Genomic DNA, 23,322 nt, shown 5'->3' on the forward strand with positions numbered 1-23,322 from the left:
TCCGATACCATTCATCCAATCTGAAATCGGGTTCGGGTCGGAGCGGTCATGAGTCAGATTCGAATAATGTAAAACCATAGAAAACCCGACCCGTTGACATCCTTGGACAAAATTATCCAAATCAGTCAAATTGTCCATTTGGCGAAGAGTCCACCTCTAATAATTTGAAGCTTATTTTTTCTAAAAAAGTCAGAGATATGTTGATCTCACCGCTAGCCTCAGAGAAAAAGCAAAATTCTTAGAGACCAAAGGTCAATTCAGCGTCGTCCGTCATCCAACGCCACCACCTTAGGCTGGTTGTTGATTCAGTTAATTCTGGGTGGGATCCACTGCGTGTAGCTCTCAACGTGGGTTTGACACTTGGCAAATTGTGGCCCCTAGACAGTGTTACGCGTCTTAGTCCCCGGGCCCACGCTTTCGCCTCTCGGTAAAAACTGAAAAATAGATAGGGACGAAGACAGCTCTCATTTGCTCCGTTATGTTCCGTTTGTTATTCCGTCACAGTGTCATGCTCTGTAATCTTCTCCGTCATCATTCCGTCACTGTGAAAACAGCCAGAGCAGTCACCAGACCCTGTACGCTCGGATCGTCTTGATATTGGTTTCATACTTTCATCTCTTCTCCCGTCTTCGCTTTTTTCTTTTATTTATTTCACCGGAAAAAGCCAAACATATCTGCAATTAAGAAAAGGTCCCACCAAATTCCTTTATTTTTCTCTCTTCTTTTCTTTTTTTTTTTTCTTTTTCTTCTCTGTATTTTTTTCGTTCTTTTGCCTGTAACTCTCTCTTTCTGTCATGGTGACCCTGCAAGGACCGAGGAAAGCAAGGCATGAGAAGATCGCAGTGAGGGTTCTGGGAGAGGAAAAGTAAAAAATGCACCGTTTTGGGCTTGCCGACTACTGGGTTTGGGTTGTTCTGTTTGTCCATCAACAAGCTTAAGCCACAGCAACAGAGGTACGGCTGCTTATTCTCTTTGTATCGGGACACGTATGATTCTTTTGTTTTTGAATTTATGATAATTTCGTTAAGAGATCAGTTGGGCATTCTTTGCCTGCTTGATTTCAAGTTCGGAAGCTGACATGCATTGCCTGAATGCCTGGTTCCTGTATTGATTTCGAGGCTTATTTTGGGTCGGAAGGAGGGGAGCTTAGAATTTGAACACATTTGTTTAGGTGATTTTGCAAAACGATTTAGGTCTTAGCTCAATGCATTTTTCAAACAATTGGTGGGCTTTTCTTCTTTTGAGAGACTTCATGCAAAGAAGCTTTCATTTGCAAGTAATTTCAATCCTATAATTGTAAAAGCTGAGCTTTGGAACTTTGGAGTCTTATTCGAAATATGGTCTTGATACGGGGGATTGCAATCTGAACTAACGGTTTCATGCCAGTTATCCAGAAATCCTCAACTGGGGTTTGTTTTGTCAAGTGCAATTTCATGTAGAAGAGCTTTGAGTCGGACTTGACCTACTTTTCCTTGAACCTGGTCGTTCATCTTTAGCTGAGGTTAAAGTTTTTTTTTTTTTTTTCCTCCCACCTTTAACTTCTTTATTTATTTATTTATTTTTTACTTATCATCGTTTGTTAACAAACATGTGTGAAGGTTGTCAGTGTTGCTACCTGATTCTTGTTCCTTGTCATGATTGTGTTGTAAAATTACTTCTTTAGAAAAGTAATCAATAATGGAAATGAATGAGTGAATTATGATCAATTTGTTTTTCTTTTTTTTTTCTTTTCTTTGATTTCTCAATTTCAAGCAGTTGTGACATTAGAGACTTACGCTTTCTTTCGTTCATCTCATTTTATGTTAAGGTCCTTAGCCCAGCCGGGTATCTTGCTTCTCTTTAGGAGGTCATGATTCATCTATAATGAAAAATTGTTCCATGAGAAACAACAAAAGTTTCTTCCTTCTTTCTTTGTTTCTGTTTAGTTTTTTCTTTAACATGGATTCTGCACTACAACTAGCAGTATAATTAAAGTTGGGTTTCTGACTTTGTAAAAAATTATTTGAACAGTTTCAAGATACCCAAAATGATGTAAAACACTTTCAAGAGTTAGGAGTAGTTATAATGATGCCTTGCAAATTCCATGGATTTTCAATTGACAAAGATGATAGTACTGAACTTGCAAATCCTTATCCCAACTATATGATTTGTTTAAAAAATCCTGTTTTTTCATTTTCTAGTGATGTATTATATGGCATAAATAAATAAATGTTATCTATAGAAGATTTCTTTTTTTTTTATTTTTCTTACTATGATATTAGATATTTTTATTCATTAACTGAGTTGCTTATATCCATTAAAACTCATTAGTTTCTTTGCTTATTAAATGATCTTAAGTAATATATTTTCTTACAGAGGCAATTATACTGCACACTTTTGTAGGAAGAATAATAGGATACTACAAACTAACAAACAAGGTTAGGAAAGTAAAAACAAGAAAGAGGAAATGGACTTATCGGTTGAGGTGTGTCAAGGGCACTGTCTTTATCAGAATATCGCTTCCTTTAGATCAAATTTGGTGCATATAGATATGTAGGGGTCATAGTTGTCAAGGTGGCGCCTAGGCGACAAGGCATCCTTGGAGGCTCGCCTCGCACAGTCTCCAAGTAGTTTTGTGCACTTTGTTATAAAATACTTTTATATTTTTAATTTTTTGACATTATAATTATAAGACATTATTAAACTAGAATATTTATTTTATGTGTTTATATACTAATTTCTTTTTATTATTTTCTTATTTGTTAGGGTTTAATCAACACAAACATTGCTAACTGCTGCATTGAACCCATGGTTCAAAGTATCGATACAGCTATGTGTATCGGCAGAGGTGTATGGCAGAGGTGTATCGGTACTTATAATGATACTCCCTCCTTTTTTATTTTGACCCCAAAGATACAATACAATATACCCGGTACGGGGCGTATTGTATCAAAATTTTGATCCTTGATTGAACTCTCAAAAATTTCAATACCTGAATCCATAAGCAAGGGAAGAACTTAAAATTTCATCGTTTCTTTTCTTCTTTTCCCATAACAAAAGTAGGGGTTCAGCCCCTATATTTTTTTTTTTGAATTTTCTTTCCTTTGTTCTTTTTCTTCTCTTAAAATGTTGATTTTCTAGACTTAAACATAAAATTTATACTTGTCTTATGAAAATTATGGATAATTATTATGAAAAGATGGTTATAGAACCTAGGGAACTGCCCTAGGATTTAATATGCTTGATGTCTCACAGTAACCGTGCACCTGAAATACTAGGTCTCATGAACTGCACTAACTCAGTTAATGACATGTATGAGAATGAAAAACGCAGAATACAATTGTAGAGAAGATTGTTTTTTTTTTTTTTCTTTTTTTTTTTTTGTGTGTGTGTGTGTCTTGAGTTCCACTTGTCCATAGGTATATATAGACCCAATGGCACTTTGTGAGAACAGAGACTAAACAAAGAAAAGGCACCACTGGAAGGTTACCTAGTTTAAATTAAAAGATACTTAGTAAAGAAAGGTTACAAATGAAGGGTTGCTAATTTTGAAATGAAAAGTCATTAATTTAAAATAAAAGATATGTTTTAAAGGACACTTTAAAATGAGGAGTCATTTAGAGTATGGAAAGATACTTTAAAATGAAAGTCACTTAAAATTAAGATTTAAAGTAGGAACCTGTTTAGAAGAATTTTGGCACCTGCATGTGTTGGCATGCGAAAAAAAAAGACTAAAATACCGCTATGCAAATTTCATCTGTGTACAATTTTTCTCAGTTTGATCACCATTTACCACTTATATAATTATGTTTTTATTGTACCATCCGACCAGTAGGATTGTTTTTCCTTCTTCTGTTAACTTACATAGCCAGAAGGAGAACAATCCCAACAAAATGAAAAATGAAGGCACATGCTTCGAGATGCTACTTTGGCATGATACGTAGTCTACATACTGAGCAGAGTACTGATTGATAACTGCAAATATGCTTTTAAATTCTCACTGCTACAGTCTGTTAAACTAGTTATTGTCGAGGAATAACCATATCAGAGAGGTTGACTCAATTTTCTTGAACTAACAGCATAGTTTCAATATCTTTATGCTATTCCTGAATCCTGATATCTTTTTTCTTTTCATAAGACAGGTCTCATGGACACAAGATCTATAAGATGTCTGGTTAACAGCTTTTCCCGATTTATTCATCTAGCAGCCTGCCAGACAGTGAAATCTGTACCCATACAGAAGGATTACAGATATATGGTGGGCTTATTGAAACTTTTAAAACCTGTTCTTGATGAAGTTGTTGACCACAAGGTACCAATGAATGAACATTTACTCAAAGAATGTGAAGAAATGGATGTGGCTGTTAATGAGGCTAGGGAGTTCATGGAGAAATGGTCTTCTAAGATGAGTAAGATATGCAGTGTGAGTGCCCAGTTTATCTCTTATTTTCTTCAATACTTGATGCAAAAGAAATCTTTGTTGATTTACCTTATTCTTTTGTTTCTTATATTTTCTATTTTTCAAGTCAACCAGTCACATGGGACGTTCATTGCATGTTCAAAAAGGATGATAGAGCTACCTAGCTGAACATGCCTGGAGCTTGTTATTTAAGATAAAATACCATGTTGTAATTTCTAAGAAACTCTATATAAACAAAGAAAATGTAGCATATTAGAACAACTATGGAAGATTACAAAACAGAACAAAATTTCATATTAAATAAAGTCTCATATTTTTTTTGATGAATGAAAATAATTTATTAATCCAGAAATTAAGGCAATACAGGAAACCCATGAAGAGGCACGAGCTGTTACCTCTTCTAACAAAGTATTGCATCAAATTAAAAAACAGAAGCATCTCTTCAGTTGGGTTTACGGTAGAAAACTACAAAAAAGAAAAATGAAATGATCATTCTCATGGAGGCCTGTAATTGATATTATCATCATTCTAGAAACAACAACAAATTCTGAGCACCACAAATGGATGTAAATTATGATTATATTAATTCCATATTACCTGAGAGAATCAATCAAGAAGAAATAATAATATCTATCTTGCCTGCTACTGTAATTTATGCATTAAGATGGGCTAAAATGCTGAATTTGAGAAACTTGGTTGTTGAAGGAGAATCAACAGTAGTTATTGGGTGGCTAAACATGAACCAAGAGGGATTGTGATACAGACTGATTCTATTTTTAATGAAATATGTTACTTATAAAAAAAAGAAAAAAGAGAAAACAGATTGACTCTTAGGGAGTTCACAGATCTTGTGATCTGGGAACAAGTGTAAAGTGGATACCTTGGTCTGCAAATGGTCTAGCAGATGGCTTGGCTAAGCTAGGCGCTATGAGAGATCAGATGTATTGAGGCACCTTCAAGGGGTGATATAAATCTAAGAATAGGGTTAGCCGAGGCTAACCACCTTTGTAACTTTATAATCTGTTCTCTTTCTATATTAATAAAACCTTGAATATTGACTGGATTAGTGAACAGCTAATGGTGGGTCTTTGAAGTGGGTTCATACAACCACCACCATCCTGTGAAACTAATCAATAAACACATTACAAGAGAAACATACAAGATATGGGAGGAAAATCCAGAGAAAATAGGAAGTGATTGGTAAAATTGAGGAATTGGATACTAAGGAAAGTGAAGGGACCTTTGAGGAAAGGGATAAAGAGGAAAGATGGTTATTAAGGAAGCAGTTTGGAGGATCTGTTGTTTAAGGAGAAGGTTAGCTGGATGCAGAAATCCAGACATAAGTGGGTGAAGGAGGGGGATAGAAATACAGAATTCTTTCATGCTTTGGCCAATGGGTGAAGAAGGAAAAACTCTATCTCCAAGTTAGTGATAAGATGATGTAACACTCACCCAAAAGTCTGAGACAGCAAGGGAATTTGTGGATCACTTCAAATCTATTTATAGGAGACCCCTAAATGGAAGATTATGGCTGGAAGGTTGGATTGGCCAAAGGTACCTGAGGATCTTAAAGTTTGGCTTGAAAGAAGCTTTGATTTGAAGGAAATAAAGGAAGCAATTTTCTTTATTGATAGAACTAAAGCACTAGGACCAGATGGGTCGGCCTTTTATCAAGAGTTCAAGACTGTTGGGACATTTTAAATCAAGACATCCAGAAGGTTTTTAATGAATTCTTTGATAGGGGTGTGATAAACCCAGGGCTGAACTCAACTTCTATAGCTTTGGTTCTAAAGAAGGATGGTGCAAATCACCCCAAGGAGTTCAGGGCTATCAACTTATTAAATAGCCTATATAAAATTATTGCTAAGGTGCTATCGAGAAGGATTAGGGTTGTGCTTCCTTACATCATTTCCCATAATCAAAGTGCCTTTGTAAGTTATAGGCAAATAACTGATCAGATTTTAATTGTCAATGAGAGTGTGGAGGACTTGATAAGGAATGGGAGAAAAGGAGTGGTGTGTAAGCTGGGTTTGGAAAAGGCATATGATTTGGTGGACTAGTCCTTCCTATTGTAGGTTATGGAGAGCTTTGGATTTGGAGCAAAGTGATGTAAGTGGATAAGGGGCAATATAGAGACTTTCCATTACTTTATTCTTCTCAATGGGGCAGTGGTGGACCATCTCCCTACAGTTAGAGGGATTAGACAAGGGGACCCCCTTTCCCCTTTCTTGTTCACTCTAATTGCTGAGGTCTTGGGCAGACTAATAACAAGGATATATTCTAGAAACCTGGTGAGGGGTTGGAGGGTTGGGAGAAGTGGGGTACCAGTCACCCATCTACAATTTGCTGATGATGCTATACTGTTTTGTGAGGGTGAGGAGATTAGATGGTAAGGAACTTTAAATTGGTGGTTCAACTCCTTGAAAATATGTCAAATATAAGAGGTAACTTTGACAAAAGTTGTGTGGTGGAGGGGTTGGATGTAGGCCTAAAACCTGTTGGAAAATAGAAAGAAGCTATGGGAACTTTAAACATAGCTAGAAGATGCAGAACCTAGAAGAATAGAAAAAGTCAACAACAGATAGCAGTGTCAAAGGTATTTGCAAGGATAAAAGGAGCTCCATTTGAGATTGGGCCTAACAAGATTGGTTGGAGTCAATTAGGGGCTGGGTTATTTGTTTTGGGTCTTTTGTTGGGTGACAGATGTGGGTGCTTTGTTGATTGGGGTTGTTTTCGACCCTCTTTTTGTATCATTTATATGTATTTTTTGTAAGGGATTTGGTTTTAAGGGGTTGACCATGTTGGGTTGGTTTGGACTGTCTGGTTTTGTTTCATCTTTGTTGGGTATTTCTTGGTTGTTTCTTTCCCCTTGGGTGATTGCTTATCACCTTTCCTTGAATCTTCTTTTTGTTTATTAAAATTTTCCTTTATCTTAAAAAAATGGATGAGAGAGAGGTGGTAGAAAGGGCGGAAATTTTTGGGGTGTGTGATTTCAGATTGGCCTCTGAGCTACTTGAGACTATCATTAGCCTCGGCTGATCCGTATCATATCGGAGCACCCCGATATGCCCTTACAGAGGGTGTATTGGGGTTCTGACTGGTTCAAGGGGTGGGGAACCTTAAACCAGCCCCCCTGAACCGGATTTGAAAAAAAAGTTAAAAAAAGTACCGATACTGCCCGATACGCCCTACCGACGTATCGGGCGTATCGATATTTAGAACCTTGATCATTAGGGGATAATTCGAGAAATAACAACTTTTGGAACCTAGTGGAAGATAGATTCACTAAGAGTTGGGTGGGAAGTGGTCACTAGAGGAAAGAATGTTGGTGGACCAGGTATAGGGAGTATTCAAAAGTGGAATGGAGCTCTATTGGGGAAGTGGTTTTGAAGATTCCCAATGGAAAAGGATAAGTTCTGGGCTAAGGTGATTGTAAGTATGGGCAAATAGCTGATGGATGGGACGTTGGAGTGTTGGAATTTTGGCTAGGGTTTACATGAGCTTTTCTCCCTAGAAATCTATACATGCTACTCTTCCTTCCTTCTTGCCTTTTATCAGGTATGATCTCTGTTCTGGCAACCGTATGAAATTCTGGGAGCATAATTGGGTGGGGGATGTGCGTTTGAAAGATCAATTCCCTTCATTTTATTCCCTTTCCTTTTTTAAAGATGAGCCAGTGTCTACCTTTTTGGTTCCCTTAAATTCATGCTCTGGGTTTGATTAGGATTTGGGTTTTAGAAGTGGTATTAAGGATCCTGAAATCCATAATGTTTTAGCTTTAATTCAGATCCTGGGAGGGGTGGTTTTGGACTCAAGGAGGAAGGATAGCAAGATATGGAATTTGACTTCCTTCGGTATGTTTTCATGTGCTTCTTTTTTCAATGCCTTAGTATAGCCCTCTGATAGCTTGGGACAAGACTTTCCAGTCTTGGAAGTTTAGGGTAAACCGGTTTCTCCAAGGATTGGGGGTTTTTGTTGGGAAGCCTTTTTGGGAAGGTGTAACACTTGTGACTTGCTTCAAAGAAAAAGACCTAACTCGTACTTATCTTCCAATTGGTGTATCCTTTGTAAGGCTAATGGTGAAAGCTGCCGTCACTTATTAATTTCTTGCCCTTTTGTTTTAGATATTTGGGTTTGGTTTTTCTCTTTGTTTGATTGCAGGTGGAACCCCACTAGATGTACAAAGCTTGTTTGCCACTTCCTTCTTTAGGTGGCCAAAGAAGAGGGGTAGGACTCTTTGGAGATGTGTTAGAGTTTCCACTTGCTGGACAATTTGGGAAAAAAGGAACTCAAGGATTTTTTCTAACAAGGAAAGGAATAAGGATGCCATTATTTAAGCGGTTACTATTAGAATGGTACAGAGGGTGCTATCTCTGGAAATGTTTGAAGGAATCTCTATAGATATGATCGGAAGGAATTGGAAGGAAGTGGTTGATTCAGCCCCTGAAAAAACCAAGATCAGCCCCCTTTGGTCTCCACCAGCTTCAGGATTTGTCAAACTGAACTTTGATGGCCACAGTGAAGGTAGCCCAGGGCTGTTGGCATTGAAGGAGCCTTTAAGGGTGAAGATGGGACAGTCATTGCTTTATTTTCTGGACCTATTGGTGTAGGTGGCCCACTTTAGGCTTTGATCTTGGCAGTGATGGAAGGGATGAAGAAGGCTAAAGAGCTGAACTGTTGCAAGCTCATTGTTGAAGGGGACTAAAAACTGGTTATAGGGTGGCTGCAAAAGGAAGAGAATGGTCTATGGAAGTTTGCCAATGAAAAAAGATTGTTCAACTGGCTAGCACATGGTTTGGAAATTCAGCTGCAGTGGGTAAGAGAAGTGCCAACTCCTTTGCGGATACTCTTGCTAAGCAAGGGGTGGGAAGGGAACAAATATTCTGGGCTACATTGTAATCTTGTTTTTTGTTTTTTTTTTTTCCTAGGGGAGGGTTAAGAGAGTTTACCTCTCCCTTGATTTCCTTGTACTCCTTTTTTTTCTTAATGAGAAATTTATGTTATTGATCCAAAAAAAATCAAAAACTCTATATGGTTGGTTATGTTTCAACAGAGTTGAGGAAAAGGTAATTGAACTCTTTTTACTAGAGTGGGGACATGGAAGGTACTTTTTTTTTTTAATTTTTTGATAAATTGATTTCTGAATTTGTACTACCATAGAGAGGGGGGAATCCATCAAAACCATGTACAAAGGTGAGTCTAGAGATATAAACCAGAAATGGCAGAGCTTGCTTGCCTATTACTGGTCCACTGAGACCAGAACTGCTAAAGCTTTATACCATCAAAAGGCTTTAAGACACCAATCCAATGGATGAGATGCCACTTGGTTTTGCTAATCACAGCTTCAACTGTGGATGCCTTAGGTTCAAATATCCAACTGTTGCACTCTTTCCAAATGTGCCAATAGATAGCAAAGGGCAATGGGGAGGCAGATGTCTCAAAGGACAAGACGTCCTCAGAGTTTAAGACACTTGAAAGATCAATTGGAGGAGTTTTTTCTCTTGTTCTGTCTAGTGGAAAGGCGAATCTGAACCCTCAAGGTTCTGAAAGAGAGATTGAACTTATGGGCAAAAACTCGGTTGTTTCATTGCTGCTGCTAGGGATGCAACTGGTCGGGTTCAGCACGGGTTTGCCTCAACCCGAACCCGACTTAAAAATACATAATTTCCGAACCTGACCCAACCCTATAGGGTATAACTCGATGCCAACCCAACCTGACCTGACCCATAGCATTTCAGTTGTATTTTTTAACACGTTTTGAAGACCTAAAGTCCATTAATTGAAGTTAAGAATCCCATTTAAAAAAAAAAGAAGAAAATCAAAACCAACATGTAAATAAATCTTAAGCGTTAAAGCTATAGAGTTAGAAGTCAAAAAATTACAAGAATACTTTGTATATATGCAGGGTATCATTACTTGGAGGGACGGGTCATCCAAAACCTGAACCTGAACTGAACTTGACTCAGGTTGAAGAATCAAAACCCTAACTTGACCCTAAAGCCAAATATATTAGGGTCGGGTCAAGCCGGGTTTACCATTTAACCTGACCCATTGACATCCCTAGCTGCTACCCTATGTGGATTAGCACAGAGGAGTTTGAAAAAGAGTATATTGAAAGTGATAAGGTTCAACAGAATCTGTTTTTGATTGAAAAAAAAAAGATGAGGTTCAACAGAACAAAACGACTAAAGAGGAGGAAGGTCTAAAAATAGAGAGTACAAGTCCTGTGATTGCTGAGATGAAAAGAGGGGTGATTGCCAATGGTTTACAATCCGTAGATGAAAGTATTAGCATCTTATCAGAGGTGGAGGTTGTCAGAAATAATTTTGGGCAGGCCAAAGCTGAGGAGTTTGTTGATCAAGAAAGCTTTTTTGAAATTGTAGTAGGAAAGATTGGTGAAGATTTGGGAAGGAGAAATGTCAAAGCAAAAGAGGGAAGTCCAGTAAAAGAGATTAGAGATAGCAGTGGAATCTCTTTGGTTTCAAAAAGAATTAAAGAGTTTGGGTTCTGGCCGGTTGGTCTGTGTGACTGAAATTCTTTTTTGGTTGAAAGGATTCTTTTGGGCAGGTCCTTGCAATAAATATAAGAGATTGTATAGGAGGAAGGTAAAAATTAGAGCAAGGCATAACAAATAAATGTTGGAAGATACTCTGTAGTTTGAAGAACAAAGAAATTTTGGAGTGATACTGTGTTAGCGTGTATTCAGAGGTGGCAGATTTAGTTCCTGCTGTTGAAGGGTTGTTTCAGGTTGGGAAGAGTCAGAGGTGGTGGAGAGTAAAGATGATCAGGTTTTAGATCAACAAGACCGGCTGGAAGAAAGTTGAATTTGGATAAAGTGGTGGAAGCACAGGCACAAGTAAGTAAACTAATGGGTCTTTACATTTCAGGAGGGGAAGATTTTTCCAGAAAGTTTGTTTTCACTAGGAAGGCAGGGCTGCCATTAGGTGTTATGGAGGTCTTGGCAGTGTGAGTGGGGAGGTAAGGCAACAGTAGGGGTCTCCCTGAAAGATGGTGGGTGGCCTAAGAGGGAGGAATAAGAGGGGAGGAAGAGTTCAGGGAGCTTTAAGGAGGCTTTAATGGAGGTGGTGGGAAGGCTGAGAACTCAGTCCAGCAGAGCTTACATGGGGAGAAGGTAATGTATCTGCATGGAAGACTTTGGATCTCCTGAGAAAACTTTCCAACAGAGTAGAAAGTCACACAATTAGAAAGGGAACTTTCCCTAAAGTGGGAAAATCTGTTAGGTGGTTGGGTCTGGGGCAAAGAAGTCACAAGTAGGGGTTCACCACATGTCATTGCAGAGATCCCGAGGTTTGGGTTTCCACCCTTCCTCTTGGGATCTGCACATGAGCATGATTTTAGCTACAACCTTGCTTCTAGAAACCTCTCATGCCTTAGACATTTTGGTTGAAACGTCAAAGTTCTAGTTTGTCGTCATGGATCTTTTGTGTGTTATATTATTGTACTGTAGCGCTCAAGTAATGGGTTGTTGCAGACCTGCATGGGTACATTATGTTGCTGTTCACATAAGGTCATTGCGTTGATGCGCTAAATTGCAGAACACTAGTGTCTGAAGCTCGATTGTGTTCTGAGCTGTGACCATGATTTTTTTTTTGATGAGTAAGCTGTGATCATGATTTACTATGTCTCACTGCAGGGATGCCTGTTTGCTGTGATTGAGGCTTGAGTGGGACTGCTGTAGGGATTTTAGGCTATGTTAATTATGACTGGGTGTTCTCTAGTGCAGTTCCTTTGTCATTTTAGTATGGAAGCCTGGGTTGCGAGTGTGATGTCAGTGCGCTGTGGTCACTTGAGTGTACTCTGCAATCTCCATGTGGCCTGAACCCATATACTTACAGGTTGTTAATGGAATTTAGAATTATTTTTATCAATAACAACACCGTTTTTTCATTAATGAATAAAGTTACAAAAGACCAAATGAAAGGGAGAGATAAGCCCTCTTAATCCTCCCCACAAAATTTACTTAAGTTCACAACAAAGCAAAATTGATCTCTTCCCACCCCTTGTTTAGCCAGTACATAAGCAAAAAAATTAGCACTTATTTTCACCCACTGCAGTCTTACTTCCATATCTTGTGTCATCCACTTAAATCTCCTTTCATTAACATAGCACCAAAACCCATCTTCCTCTTGCAGCCAACCTACCACCAGCTTTGAATATCCTTCAATAATCAACTTTCTAATATTCAGCTCCTTTTCCCTTTGTACACCTTCCATTAAGTAGAAGATCAAGACTGCAATCAGTCTTGAACCCTAATAGATTTTAGGTTTAGAAAAGCAGAAGAAAAGTAAGGAGGAGAAGGAAGAGAGAAGAGAAACAGAAGAACACAAGGGTTTGAAAGGAGGGACAGATTCTAGCACATCTGCCGCCGCCACTCTCTTAGTATTTATAGGTTATGTTCAGTACATAGAGGAAAGGACAGATCTGCCCTTAGTACTTACATGACAAATAAAGTAAATAAAAACTGAAATAGCGAACTGACCCCAACTGACACTACTATGACTGAAACAAATAACTACACATGCTGTCCTACGAACACAGTGGGGACCACTGCTGTGGGGCCCACATCAGTGTTCTCTACACTCCCCCTCAAGTTGGGAGTAGATATTTATCATTCCCAACTTGGATAGGTCTGTCTCTAACTTCTTCCTTGGTACAACCTTGGTGAGGATATCCGCGAGCTGCATATTAGATGTGATATACGGGAGACACACTTGTGATGTGACCCTCTCTCGCACAAAATGTCGATCAACTTCGATATGTTTAGTTCTGTCATGCTGCACTGGGTTGTGGGCTATATTAATAGCTGCCTGATTATCACAATACAACATTAAGGGCTTTTCATAGTCAATACCCAACTCTTCAAGTAGTGATCTCAGCCATAAGATTTCAGCCACTCCGTTAGCCATTGACCTGTATTCCGCTTCAGCACTAGAGCAGGAAACAACACTCTGCTTCTTACTCCTCCAAGAGACAATGTTACCTCCCATAAGGGCACAATATCCAAAGGTAGACCTTCTGTCATCAACACTTCCAGCCCAATCGGCATCTGTATAGACCTCCACCTTCATGTGATTATTGTTCTTGAGCAGTATACCCCTACCCGGGCATCTGTTCAAGTATGCTAATATTCTCTCTGCCGCAAGGAAATGAGAAGTTCTAGGGGAATGCATGTACTGGCTAACAACACTAACTGCATGACTGATATCTGGCCGAGTGAGGCAGAGATATAGGAGCTTTCCAACCAATCGTTGGAACATAACTTTGTCTTTAAGAGGCTCCTCGCCCTCTGCACTAATCTTGTGATTCTGTTCAATGGGTGTATCAGTAGGCTTAACACCCAACTTTCTAGTTTCCGCCAACAGATCTAGAACGTATTTTCTTTGAGAGATAAAAATCCCCTGTTTAGATCTAGCAACCTCAATACCCAAAAAATACCGTAGTGCACCAAGATCTTTCACTTCAAACTCTTGATGAATGAGCTGTTTGAGGGACTCAATCTCATGGCTATCATTTCCTGTCACTACAATATCATCAACATATACTGCAAGTAGTGTCAGAGACGACTCCACCCTCTTGATGAACAGTGTATGATCTGACTGGGCCTGTACATAACCAAACTTTCCAAGGGCGAATCTGAACCTATCAAACCAGGCTCTAGGTGATTGCTTCAAACCATACAATGCCTTGTTCAGTCGGCAAACCTTCTTACCTGTCTCTGTATCATAGAATCCAGGAAGCAACTGCATGTAGACCTCTTCTTGTAAGTCTCCATTCAGAAAGGCATTTTTAACATCCATCTGGAACAAGGGCCAAGAATGATTTGCTGCAAGGGATAACAGAACTCGAATGGTGGTCATTTTGGCTACTGGGGCAAAGGTCTCCAAGTAGTCTATACCATAAGTCTGGGTGAACCCCTTTGCGACTTGCCGGGCTTTGTAACTTTCAATAGAGCCATTAGCATTATGCTTCACAGTGAATACCCATCTACATCCAACCGGTTTCTTTCCTTTTGGTAGGTCAACCAGTGCCCAAGTATTATTCTTCAACAGGGCATCCATTTCGACTTGCATTGCATCTTTCCATTTTGGAACTGATAAGGCTTCTTGCACTGTTCTTGGAATAGGGACATTGGCAATGGAAGTGAGATAGGACCGGTAAGAGGGAGATAGGCGATCATAGGATAAGAACTGTGAGATGTTGTGAGCTGTAGATGTGGTGCAATGTCGTTTCCCTTTGCGGACGGCAATAGGGAGATCAAGGTCATCAGGAGGGGAAGTGGCAACAGTGGAAGGTGTCTCAATAGGCTCTGGATCTGGAGCCACAGAAGGAACTGGAACTGGCCGGAACTACCGATGACAAGGATCAACCTGCCTGCATCGCCTGTGATAGACTCTCAACTCCTGATCCCTCTGACCACCCTCACCACTACAGCCTTCATCACCCAGTGGAATAGGTAAAGGAACAGCCCCACTCCCATTGCGCTCCCCCTGAGGAGAGGGACTCAAAATCCCACTCTCACTGCTCTCCCTTGAGGAGAAACCCTAGGATAATAGGGTGTCTCCTTAAAGAAGGTGACATCCATGGAGACAAACCTTTTCCCTGAAACCGGATCATAGCAACAATTACCCTTTTGAGTTTGTGCATAACCGAGGAAAATGCATTTGGAGGCCTTAGGTTCAAACTTGGAATGATGAGGCCCGAGAAGTTGAACGAAACAGGTACAACCAAAGGTTTTAAGGGGAACAATGAACAACTCCTCGTCTGGGTATAGAAGGGAAAAAGGGGTTTTCATATCAAAAACCCAGGAAGGAACCCGATTAATGAGATATACTACCGTGAGGATAGCATCACCCCAGAAGCGAATAGGTACATTGGAGGTAAACATAATGCTTCTAGCCACCTCCAAGATGTGCCTATTCTTCCTTTCGGCAACGCCATTCTGCTGCGGTGTATGAGGGCAAGTGCTCTGGTGAATAACTCCATGGCTAAGAAGGTAGGAGGTCAATGGCTTAGCAAAGTATTCCTTTGCATTATCAGATCTAAGGAATTTGATTTTGGCCCCAAATTGAGTGAGAATCATCTGATGGAAGTTTTGGGTCATAGTAGGAACCTCATCCCGAGAATGCATAAGGTAGACCCAAGAAAAGCGGGTATGGTCATCAACAAACAGTAGAAAATATCTGTACCCACCCATAGAAGAGATGTGATATGGCCCCTAAACATCAGTATGCACAATATCAAAAGAAGAATTACTCCTTTTATTACTCAAAGAATAAGAAGTTCTACAATGTTTGGCAAACTCACAACTCTCACACCTCAACTTTGATAACTCAACAGATTCAAATAAAGCAGGAAACAGACTCTTCAAAGACCTGAAAGACAAATGACCTAATCGATTATGCCAAAGCATAACCGGACTCACAGACTGAGAAACAAAAGACTTCTTATCCACTGACTCCTCCCGACGAGAGCTCTCTCCAAGTAGATAGATTCCGTTCGTCTCACGGCCAATCCCAATCACCTTCCTTGTCTCCAAGTCCTGAAAAACACATCGGTCAGGGAAAAAGGTTACTGAACAGTTCATGTGTTTGGTAATACTAATGACTGAAAGTAGGTTAGTATCAAGCTTAGGAACATGCAAGACAGAAGATAAAGAGATAGTATCCGATAGCTTGATGTCACCCTTGCCCGAAATGGGAACAAGAGAGCCATCAGCAATGGATACTCTATCTCGGCCAGAGGACAAGTGATAAGAAGTGAACAATGATGGCAAGCTAGTCATATGGTCGGATGCACCTGAATCTATTACCCAACAGTGGTCAGTATTACCTGGAGCTGAAGCATGGTAAGTTGAGGCTCGAGTACCTGAATGTGCAAATGCAGATGTGGCAGGAGCTGATGGTGACTGAGACGGCTGAGCTGAACTCCCAACTTCCTTTTCCAACTGTATGAGGGCAGCCCAAACAGCGGCTAAGGTCTCTAGGGATGTGCTTGATGAGGATGCCGAATCAGTGTTCACGGCCACATGAGCATTACCCTTCTTATTTCTTAGTTTTGCTGGGACCAAGTGAGGATGTAGCTTCCAACAAGTATCTTTTGTGTGCTTGGGTTTCTTGCAATGTTCACATACCAGGTCCCGTTTATCTTCCTTCTTCCGGTCCCTTTCTGGATCACCCCCTGACTTAGGTTTAATAGCTGTCAGGGCTGGGAAAGGGGGCTGAGGCTGCATCATGACTTTTCTCCTGGTCTCTTCACTATGCACCAGGGAGTATGCTTGAGAGAGGGTCACACTATCTCTAGTCAGTATCTGTTGCCACACAATGTCATATTCTGAATTCAAGCCAGCCAGAAACTCAAACACCCTATTTGTCTCGACTTGCTTTCTGTGAGTCTGTGCATCTTTGGGACTCTCCCACTCAAGGGTCTCTAGATGGTCAATCTCATGCCACAAGGATTTCAAGGTAGAGAAGTAGACAGAAACTGGCTTCTCTCCTTGTTTAAGGCTGTTCACCTCACACTTCAGTTCATAGGCTTTGGCAACATTAAGGGGTTGGGAATAGGTTTCTTTCACAACATCCCATTATCTCCTTGGCTGTCTTTGCCCACAAGTAATTTCGGCTGATATGTGGCTGCATAGAATTACACAGCCATGCCATAACCAAATAGTTCTCTTGAACCCACTTGGTGTATGTTGGGTCCTCCTTGGAAGGTTCTTTCACATCTCCCAAGTGGTAACCCAGTTTTCCCCTTCCTCCAATAGCCATCATGGCTGATTGAGCCCATTCCAAGTAATTTGACCCATCAAATCTCACAGTTGTAATCTGAAACCCAGTTTCAGATACACTACCATAACTACTGTTCCCAAAACTACTTTCTCCCTGATTTTTAAACTCCATCTTTGGTCAAGAATCAGTAGCTACAAACTGTTAGAGCCACTACACCAGAAAATAGCACTTGGACAGTCGGTCACAACCAGAAAACAGTATGGAAGCAATGCAGGTCTGATCTGAAACCAATCTGTAATCACAGTATATGCTTGAACTAGTGCAGGCCTGATCTGAAACCAATTGGCAATCACAGTATATGCAGGAAACCAACACAAATCTGATCTGAAATCAATCGGCAAGCACAGTACCAGGCTGTCTGTCAAGTATTTTATCCCCTAGAAGAGCAATCTGAGATGCTATTTTCTGAAACCAGCTTAGAGAGCAATCTGAGATGCGGGAGCAGAATTAGGGTTTCAATCGTAGGTCTGAATTAAGTGCTCAGCTGCACTCTCCAAGCAGTCCGTACAGTTAGGACCTGTCGTAGGGTCAATATGAAACCCTAAAACTGATCACCTCTGAGAGAAGGGAGTTCGGCCCAACAGTCAAACCCTAGATTAAAGAAAAAAAGGCCTTAAAGCAGTTCGGCCTCTCCTTCTAGATAGGTCCAACCTATCTCGACTGATAGCAGTCTCTGGAAACTAAATAAAAACTTACTTATGGAATGCTGTTCAATGCCTTTCAGGGTTACCTGAACCCTAGCCTTCGCTGCTTCTCCCTGATTACCAACTCTCTGCAAGCCGCGGCAAGTCCTCAACAGCTGCGAACCTCTCCTGGTAATCTCAAAGAATCAGGCGACGAATACTTCTTCATAAGCTTCCAGCCCTAGCTAGTCCTCATGTGGTCGGCTGGACTAGACACACATGAGAAGCCCTAGATTGGCTCTGATACCAAGTAGAAGATCAAGACTGCAATCAGTCTTGAACCCTAATAGATTTTAGGTTTAGAAAAGCAAAAGAAAAGTAAGAAGGAGGAGAAGGAAGAGAGAAGAGAAATAGAAGAACACAAGGGTTTGAAAGGAGGGACAGATTCTAACACATCTGCCGCCGCCACTCTCTTAGTATTTATAGGTTATGTTCAGTACATAGAGGAAAGGACAGATCTGCCCTTAGTACTTACATGACAAATAAAGTAAATAAAAACTGAAATAAACAACAACTGAAATAGCGAACTGACCCCAACTGACACTACTATGACTGAAACAAATAACTACACATGCTGTCCTACGAACACAGTGGGGACCACTGCTGTGGGGCCCACATCAGTGTTCTCTACACATTACAGCCAAGATCTTGGCCCTTGAAGAATCACCTACACCAATTGAACCTAAAAACAAGGCAATAATTTTTCCTTTCCTCATTTCTGAATTTGGAGATTATTTTTGGTTGTTTTTTCTGGGTTTAAAGGTTCTAAGGTCGTGGGCTGGTTTTATGTTTGGTTTTGGTTGAGTGGGGTACCCATGTGAGAGTATTTTAGTTGTTTGGTGGTAATAGGATTTTATTGCCTTTTTTGTTTTCATTTTATTCTTAGTTGGGGTGATTATTATCACCTGGTTTTGTATTTTGTTCTTGTTTTTATAAATTTTTTCTTTTTTACCTTCAAAGAAAGTCCCCTTACCTTCATTCGAAATATGGTATTACAGAAGCATTGAATATTAAAGAACTAAAAGAGAGAGAAAAGAAGAGAGGAGAGAAGAGAGAAGGGAGAAAACATCCAAACTGATTAGAAAGAGATTAGAATGACTTAATCTCCTCTTAACAGTCGGCCCAACCTTAAGATAGAATTACTTAACTACCTTGCCACGCATGTACATCCAAAATAATGTTCTTTCAACACTCCCCCTCAAGTTGGTTTGTCTATATCATATAGATCTAGCTTGTTAGTGATAAAGTCAATATGAGGACGATCAATGATGTAGGGCCTTGGTCCATAAATCAACTAACTTATCTTCTATCTTCACAAATGGTGTGTGAATATCACCACTTTGAATATTCTCTCTAACAAAGTGGCAATCTACCTCAGTATGTTTCGTCCTCCCAAAACTGGATTTGATGCAATATGAATGGCAGCTTGATTATCACAATGTAAGTACATAGGACTTCATTGGAATTCCAATTTCTTGAAGAAGGCTCTTAAGCCACATCAACTCTCTTTTTGCATGATAGAGGTGCCACCTACGGCCTGGCACGACATGGGCCGAGCTTGGCACATCTCATCACTATAGCACGTGGGCCGTGTTGGGCTTGGGTTTTCAAGCCACGACACGACATGACACAACAATGAAGGCCGTGCTAGCACGGGCCCGTAGCCTGATACAACATGGCCTATGTATGTATATGTATATGTATATATAATTATAAATTATATACATATACATATGTATATGTAATAATAATTATATAATAATATATAATATATAATACATTAGTATATATAAATTATTAATTTCATTTTATTATTTCATATATAAACAAGTGTATACGTCAAAATTCATATAAAATAAAATTTTAAGATTTTTTTTTCAAATTTTTGTCTATTTTGTTAATTTATTTTAAAATTTTCATTATTTTTTTATTTTTTTAAATATGCCTCTCATGGCTTGGCTCAGCCCATGGCCCAGCCTGGGCTCACTTGGGCTCATGCCATGGGCCGTGCCGGGCCTGACCACTGAAGTATCCCAAAGGAGGCAAGCATGGCCCATGGGCCGACACGACACGATCTGCCAAAGCACGGCCCGCCTGACCGGATTTACACCTCTATTGCATGACTCATGGCTCTATAGTTAGCTTCTACACTTGATTTCGCCACAACATTCAGTTTCTTGCTCTTTTAGAAAAAAAGATTGTCACCTAAAAAACATACAATACCCTGTTGTTGACCTCCTATTAGTTGGTGATCCAACCTAGTCAGCATCTATGAACCCAAACATAGTCAAATGGCCATAATCTCTGTAAATAATCCCCATACCTGGTGATCCCTTAAGATACTTTATGATCTTGTACGCAACTTCAAGATGTGGAACATGTGGAGAGCTCATAAACTGACTCACAACCCCCATTACAAAACATATATCTGGATAGGTAAGAGTTAAGTAATTCAGCTTCCCTACAAGTCTCCTATACTGTCCAAGATCGTGGTTGATCTCAGAATTTCTATGCTAAGGAAATATTACAGTTTGCTAAGGTCTTCAGTATGAAACCTCTCTTGTAGAAAATGCTTCAGTTCACTTATATCGTGTGAACCACTCCCTACGATGACAATGTCATCTACGTAGACAACAAAGATAATGATACTATAAGAGGGTGGCCTCACATAAGTACACAATCTGGCCAACCTGGGCTAATTTGGTCCATTTTAATAACTAAATTTAACCACTAAACGTTCTAGCACAATAACATAATTAATATGTGCACAATTCAGGGACAAGCATTATAGAAACAAAGCAGTGTTTTAAAAGGCGTGGGAGGCGTATGCCTGGAGGCGCGCTTCCAGGCGAGGTGCTCCCAAAATGCCCTGAGGCGTATGCCAGAGGTGCTGACACCTCTGAGGTGTATGCCTCAGGTGCAAGAGGTGTACGCCTCTTACGCTTTTTTCATGAGGCGTGCTAGAGGCGTACGCCTCATGCACATCTGATATAAAAAGACAGAAAAAAAATAAAAAAGAAAAAAAAAGGAAAGGAAAGGAAAGGAAAAGAAAGGGAAGGGAAAGAAAAAGAAATGAGCTCGCTTCGCTCGCTCGCCTCCGCTTCGACAAGAACCCCCCTTTGAACTAATGTTATGCATCTTTATTCTTCTTAATATAAAAGATTTATTAAAAATAAAGAAAAAATGAGATCCCCCCTTCCTCTTCATCCTCCTCCTAACCCCCCTCCTCTAAAGGAGGCTTACGCCTTTTGCGTTTTGAACTACACCCCACGCCTCTGTAGTGGAACGCCTCGCGTCACGCCTCTGTGTTTTAAAACATTGAAACAAAGATGCATCTAACCAATCTTATTTTAGAAGGAGAATACAATATGTGATCTAAATGACTAAACAAAGAGTATTCTAGAGCAAAAGGGTAAACATGGAAATGATAATTAACAAGAAAACTCTAGAAAGTTAGATTAATCACATGTTTTAAATGTGTAAAAAGAACCTTCCAGAATGGGAGGGTAAAATGGGGAAAGAATGACAACTCAAGAAGCTTCTAGAATGTGCACCCAAAAACTATAAATATATTCTTCCCATCCATTTCAAAGGACTTTTGGACCTCATCCTCCACCCCTGAACCGCAATTACTCCTCTCCTTTTCATCTCAACCATTCTCCATTTCCCATGCAGCCATCCACCATTCTTTCATCTCATTGTCGGAATTCCATCTCTGACGAACTACATTGGCTTGATCCCTCATCGGAGGGTATGTAGGCAGCCCCTTCGGGGGTCCTACCACTTTCTTTTCTTTTCTTCCCTTCCTTTCCCCTTTCAGTTCTGCAACTTTAACCAATCCCTCGTATCTTTAGAGTACAGACCACCCTATCTTTACTGCCTTACAAATACCATCATGGAGTCCTGTTGAACACAAAATAGACAGACTAGCATCTATGTAAAACAAATCCAGAACCACTTCATTGAACTTGCCAAACCAATCACGTGGTGACTGTTTTAGACCATACAACACCTTCTTTAACCTGCAAACCATACCCCTATACTCCCCTTGAGCAACAAACCTAGGTGGTTGCTCCATGTAACAGACTAGCATCTATGTAAAACAAATCCAGAACCACTTCATTGAACTTGCCAAACCAAGCACATGGTGACTGTTTTAGACCATACAACACCTTCTTTAACCTGCAAACCATACCCCTATACTTCCCTTGAGCAACAAACCTAGGTGGTTGCTCCATGTACACTTCTTCTATAAGGTCACCATGCAGGAATGAGATACAAGAGTCATTGATTAGTCGCAATTAAGGAAATAACAACATGGATAGAGGTAATCTTAGCAACCGGAAAAAAAAAAGTTTTATCAAAATCTACACCATAAGTCTGAGTAAACCCTTTAGCAACCAAACGAGCTTTAAGTCTATCCATTGTACCATCAGGATTAAACTTTATAGCATACACGAATGTACATCCTACAGATTGCTTACCAGAAGGGAGAGGAACTAAATCCTATGTGCTGTTTTGATGAAGTGCCAACATTTCTTCTTCCATAGTTGCCCTCCACCCAGGATTAGATAAGGATTCTTGGAGGGATTTAGGGATAGAGATTGTAGAAAGGGAAGTAACAAAAGCATGATTGGAAGGTGATGATGACTAATAAGAAACAAAGTGACTAATAGGATACGCAATACATAAATGCTTACCTTTTTGAAGGGCAATGGTTAGGTCAAGGTCTGAAGGTGACTGCGCAACTAAAGTAATAGTAATAATAGAATAGGTGACCTAGGTAAAGTAGTACTGGTGGGCTGTGGAGAAGAGTCACTAAAGGAGATAGAAAGAGGGAGAACATCACCTCGAGGGGAAGGGGATAACTAGAGTGGACTCATGAGGGTAATTTTAGCATTAACAAAGTGATAACGGAGAAGGATTGTAACATTTGTACCCTTTTTGAGTTTTTGAATATCCCAAGAATACACACTTCATTGCATGAGGTTCAAGCTTGTTATGTTGACGATCAAAAAGATGGGCAAAGCAGACACACCTAAAAATGCGAAATGGTAAAGGAAACAAGGGAGTATTAGGAAATAATATAAAATGAGGCATCTTATTATGAAAGATTTATAAAGTCATTCTGTTAATGAGATAATAGGCAATAAGAACATCACTCAAATAAATTTTTGACACATACTTTTGAATTAGGAGAGCCCGTGTAACTTCTTGTCAACAACAGTTTTGTGTTTAGCTACACCATTTTATTGTGGTGTATCAACAAAAGACGATGTATGATTTCATACTCATTATAGAATTCAATAAATGGTGAAGACTTGTATTCTTTATCATTGTCATAATGAATAACACAAATAGTGGAGCCAAAGTGGGTTTTTATTTCCATAAAGAAAGGTTTGAATATAGAAAACAATTCATATTGCTAAGCTAA

At 39.7% G+C, this 23,322-nt stretch overlaps 1 protein-coding gene across 5 annotated transcripts in view; it reads left to right on the forward strand.

The window, feature by feature from the left end:
- Window positions 1-245: 245 nt before the first annotated feature.
- The window catches only part of LOC104600880 (U-box domain-containing protein 3-like), a 44,802-nt gene continuing 21,725 nt past the window's right edge, over window positions 246-23,322 (forward strand). Inside the window, exons 1-3 of one of the 5 annotated variants that reach the window (XM_010264027.3) lie at window positions 246-690; window positions 811-953; window positions 4,122-4,402. In XM_010264027.3, the coding sequence (XP_010262329.1) occupies window positions 4,127-4,402 (276 nt within the window). In that variant the 5' untranslated portion in view covers window positions 246-690; window positions 811-953; window positions 4,122-4,126. Of the gene's footprint in view, window positions 691-720; window positions 954-4,117; window positions 4,403-23,322 lie in introns of those variants that run through there. The other 4 variants (XM_088900546.1, XM_010264028.3, XM_010264029.3 and 1 more) reach the window with 4 other exon arrangements.

Source organism: Nelumbo nucifera, chromosome 3, assembly GCF_055504915.1.
Source record: "Nelumbo nucifera cultivar China Antique chromosome 3, China Antique-T2T, whole genome shotgun sequence".
Taxonomy (NCBI): Eukaryota; Viridiplantae; Streptophyta; class Magnoliopsida; order Proteales; family Nelumbonaceae; genus Nelumbo; species Nelumbo nucifera.